At 42.3% G+C, this 4,174-nt stretch overlaps 1 protein-coding gene across 1 annotated transcript in view; it reads left to right on the top strand.

Annotated features, from left to right (window-relative positions):
• Window positions 1-3,651: 3,651 nt before the first annotated feature.
• Window positions 3,652-4,174, top strand: part of xkr4 (XK related 4) — a 4,579-nt gene continuing 4,056 nt past the window's right edge. Inside the window, 1 exon segment of the mRNA XM_056596128.1 lies at window positions 3,652-3,697. Coding sequence (XP_056452103.1) covers window positions 3,652-3,697 — 46 coding nt within the window.

Here is a 4,174-nt window from a genome sequence, read left to right as displayed (position 1 = left end):
CTGGGGAAGGGGGGGGGGGGGGGGGGGGGGGGGGTTGTAAATACCTGGCTGTAATGAGAGTGAGCAGGAAATGGTAGTTTGAGAAGGTTCTTGGTTTTCCTCGATAAATGAATGGCCGGCCCAGAAGGTAGTCAGGTAGAAGTACAAACGTATACTCTGCATCCAGGAGTAATGACAGTGATATCTGCCCATTAAAGCGATAGTGAGACTTCCCATTTGGGCAAAGCTGTACCTAATGTGGGTACTAAAACTAAATGGATACATTTCCAGGAAAAGCAATTGGAGGCGTTTGTTAAAATGCCACAGCTTGTATCTTAACTGTGAGTATAAGATGTGTGTACGTTTAGGTATGATAAAGATAAAGGTGCAGTATAGGCAAACCTGGCCTTTGAAAGACATGGGAATCCGCACACACACAGCAATTACTTTCTCAAAAGCAATATAACAAGGTGGCTTTGGGCATTTCATTACAAGGGTGGTTATTGAGAAAAACAAACTGACCAATAAAAATGAAGCAGTCAACAATCAAATTAAAGTCCTTTTCACTCTTTCCCCAACGGTATTAGGAATGAGTTAATAATAGCTTTAACTGGCTCACTGCATACGCTGAATTGACATTGGTTTGTCATGTAAAAGATGCAAGTGCTTCATGCAGAAAAGAGATTGTAAAATGGATTTGTCACTTCGGATAAGTCACGCAACAAACATGCACCATGAAATAATGGTTAAATCATTTTTATGTAATATCGTCTAATGTGTACGTCCAGTGCAATGTGCTCGTGAAACGTTGTTACATTAGGTTAGTACTTCTGCCAACATTTCTCCTCCCAAAGTAAAGGGAAGAAAACGTGAAAATGAAAAAGGCTGCTTTCTGGTTCTTCAGTGTGGTGGTCCAACATCAAACTTGAACCGTCGTCACCTGATTTAAATTCATATTTTGTGGAGTGCTGCTCGGTGGTCAAAGGTTGTCCTGCTTTGTAAATAAGTCAGATCTAACAGACTGTTTGTTTGCTTGTGTGTATGTGCCGTCTGACATAAATCGCCACGAATCACAAATGTATGCCATATCTATAGGTCATATTTATTTGCTAGTAGGACAATGGAAAATGAGTTTTTCTGTGGATTTTATTCAACTACTTTTGGTGACATTCAGAGGGAACCTGAACGGAACCCAAGAGTGCTTGACTGTGCCTGAAGTATCGCTTCTGCAAAAGAGATTGTGAGTTTGAAGGACCATTGCTGTTACGAATGACAATGAATTGGATTCTGCCTTTTTGGGAGCATTAATAAAATGCTTTTGAAAATCGACTTGTAAACACCACAGAGAGAATGTACCTATTTTTTTGACAGCTCTTCAATCCAATAAATCACCGGTCCTGTCATAGTGGTTGTTTGTGTCTCTTCATAGCGGTGCTTTTATCGAGCGCTTGGTCATGATCGAAATGGCCTTTCAGCAATTATTCTAATGATGCCGGTAGTTTTGGAAGGCGTGCACCCATTTACGGACCAAATGCACTCAATGAAGGAAACTTTTTCTTTAACAACCACTGAAGAAAGACAACGCAATGTTCTCCTAATGGTTTCTTGCTGTTAATAGTTACAAGTTAAATGTTGTCGTCTTCTCTTCATTAGAATTTGCGTCACCATTTTTGGCATTCACGTTCATTTCTTCAGAAATCGAGTCCATGGGGATAATGTTTTCACAAATGCAATGTTTCGTGTGCTTATGAGGGCAGATGATTGCTTGGTTCCACGGTGGTGGTGATGACTTATTGCAGTCAAACACCAACACATTGCGTTGTTTTTATTTTGTATTGCTTCACCACGGCCCTCCTTACGTCTTCCGTTGTATTTGCTAACCTCGTCTGTCTGTCTGTCAGCCAGTGACATCTATTTGACTGCACCTCCTCTCCGTTATCATGTATTTTTCTGCAATCCCCATCTGAAAAGTTGGACCGTTGCCTCGTTGTTCCGGGGTTTACGTTCTCTGTTGGTCCTACAACAATAGGGTCAATGGTAATTCAACTGTTATGTAGGTTTAAATAATGCAAAGATAACAACTAAAACACAAAACGGCACCGAAAAAGTAAACCATAGTGTCCTCTAGTACAGCCGACGGGCGTGCGTGCCAGGTCCGCTAGTTAATCTCTCTCTCCCAGTAAATGTCAGTTCACCCGATTGACGTCGAGCACCAAGCTGTCTCTCCCGCTAACTCGAGGGTAATGACTCACTCACCGGGCACGCTATCTCACCAAGTGTCTCTTGACGCTAATGACGGACAGCTTGCCCGGTTGGAGAGGGTTAGGTACGGCCCTCAGCAGAACGGCAGCGGCGTAGCCTGCCAAGAACAGACGCAGACGGTGACAGACAGCTCAATATGCAGAGAGCCGAGTGTGGGCAGGAGAAAGACGGCCGGAACGCCAGAAGAACGTCAGGCACCGGGAGGACTGTTGCTATACTTACTGCCCTAGAGAGGAGGTCTTAAGACGGTGGAACGGTTCATCAGTTATTCAGTCAAGAGTCATCGCAACTGATTTCAAGTGCCACATTTTAGTTCTAACTTTACACTGTCGTTAAACATGGTTAGACGTGCAGTCTAAGTGTAATTGTTATGAAGCTTTGGACAAAAGTGTCCACCATTAGCATGCCGTATATGTCTTACACAGGAAGAAAAAGTATATTGACTTTAGATATTTGAATTGACGCGTTTAATGAATTGGTCGGATTCTGTTTAAAGATGACATTAATTCTCTGTGTGTGTGTGTGTGTGTGTGTGTGTGTGTGTGTGTGTGTGTGTGTGTGTGTGTGTGTGTGTGTGTGTGTGTGTGTGTGTGTGTGTGTGTGTGTGTGTGTGTGTGTGTGCGCGCGTGAGCATGCTGGCAGTCTTTAGAAAATGCACAGTTGCTAAGCAACCATGTGTTATTGATAACAGCTTTAGCCGGGATTGTTGTTCCCTTTGCACTGTATCCGTTTGATTCTTCCTTTCAACCTTTCTCACACCAGAAGCCCCACACACACACACACACACACACACACACACACACACACACACACACACACACACACACACACACACACACACACACACACACACACACCATCCATATCACCTTTTAATGTGCTGAGGTATTTCATCTCGACTCCATCCATCCATCACTCATAGCTCTGTACATCAATGTACATGCATGTATTCATTCATTCATACATACATACACACCTTCATACCAATACATTCATACTAACAAACATACACACCTACATTCAAGTACATTCATACTAACATACATACGTACGTACAGATACACATTCATATATACATACATGCATATAAACATATACATATGTATTTATTTATGTTTCATTTGGGTGTGTTGTATTTATTCATATGGGTTGCATTCATTCATAAGGGTTCATCATTTTTATTCTAATGTTTATTTAACAACTGTTAGCCGATTGGATACAAGCAGGTCCAAGAATCCAATGAACCTGTACTAGTTATACATGGCAAAAGGAAACTCTGGCTAGCTAGCTATCTATCGACATACATGCATGCAACACACACACACGCCCGCACGCACGCGCGCACATGAACAGATACACACCCAACAACAATAAAGTGTATCTGACAATCGGAAAAACTCATTGCCATCCATGCTGAGGGAGCTGCTGTCTCTGATCCAGACGGGCAGCGTACGATGTCCTGGGAGGGCTTTACAACACAGCTGATGAAGGCTGCATGTGGATGCTGCTGACTGAAGGCCCATTAATTTTTCATGCACAGCAAACAAAAGGGCTTCGACTGAAGAAGGGGACGCCGCCATCAATAATTCATTCATTCTTGAGTTCATTCATTCATTCATTCATGTTTTGGTTCTATTTCAAATCCCCTGTTAAAATGTGATCTGTGATCCATTGTGTATTACATCCTGCTTAAAGCTGCATTCGGCACATTTAGCTTGACACACTTTGCTTTGATTCAATTGTGTTTCCAATTCGTTTGCGAGCCTCATGGATCTCATGTATTTCTTAGACTACAGGCCTCTGCTGTAGATCCAATTGCATGTAAACTGTGAGACTAAATCAAATCACAATTTCGTCATGTGAGAGTAGGATGGGTTAAAATTGCTGATTGCAGCTTAAGCCAAGATACGTTTTGGTATCTGTCAATCGCTGA

This window comes from Gadus chalcogrammus, chromosome 8 (assembly GCF_026213295.1).
Source record: "Gadus chalcogrammus isolate NIFS_2021 chromosome 8, NIFS_Gcha_1.0, whole genome shotgun sequence".
Lineage (NCBI taxonomy): Eukaryota > Metazoa > Chordata > Actinopteri > Gadiformes > Gadidae > Gadus > Gadus chalcogrammus.
This window is presented reverse-complemented; position numbering and strand designations above follow the sequence as displayed.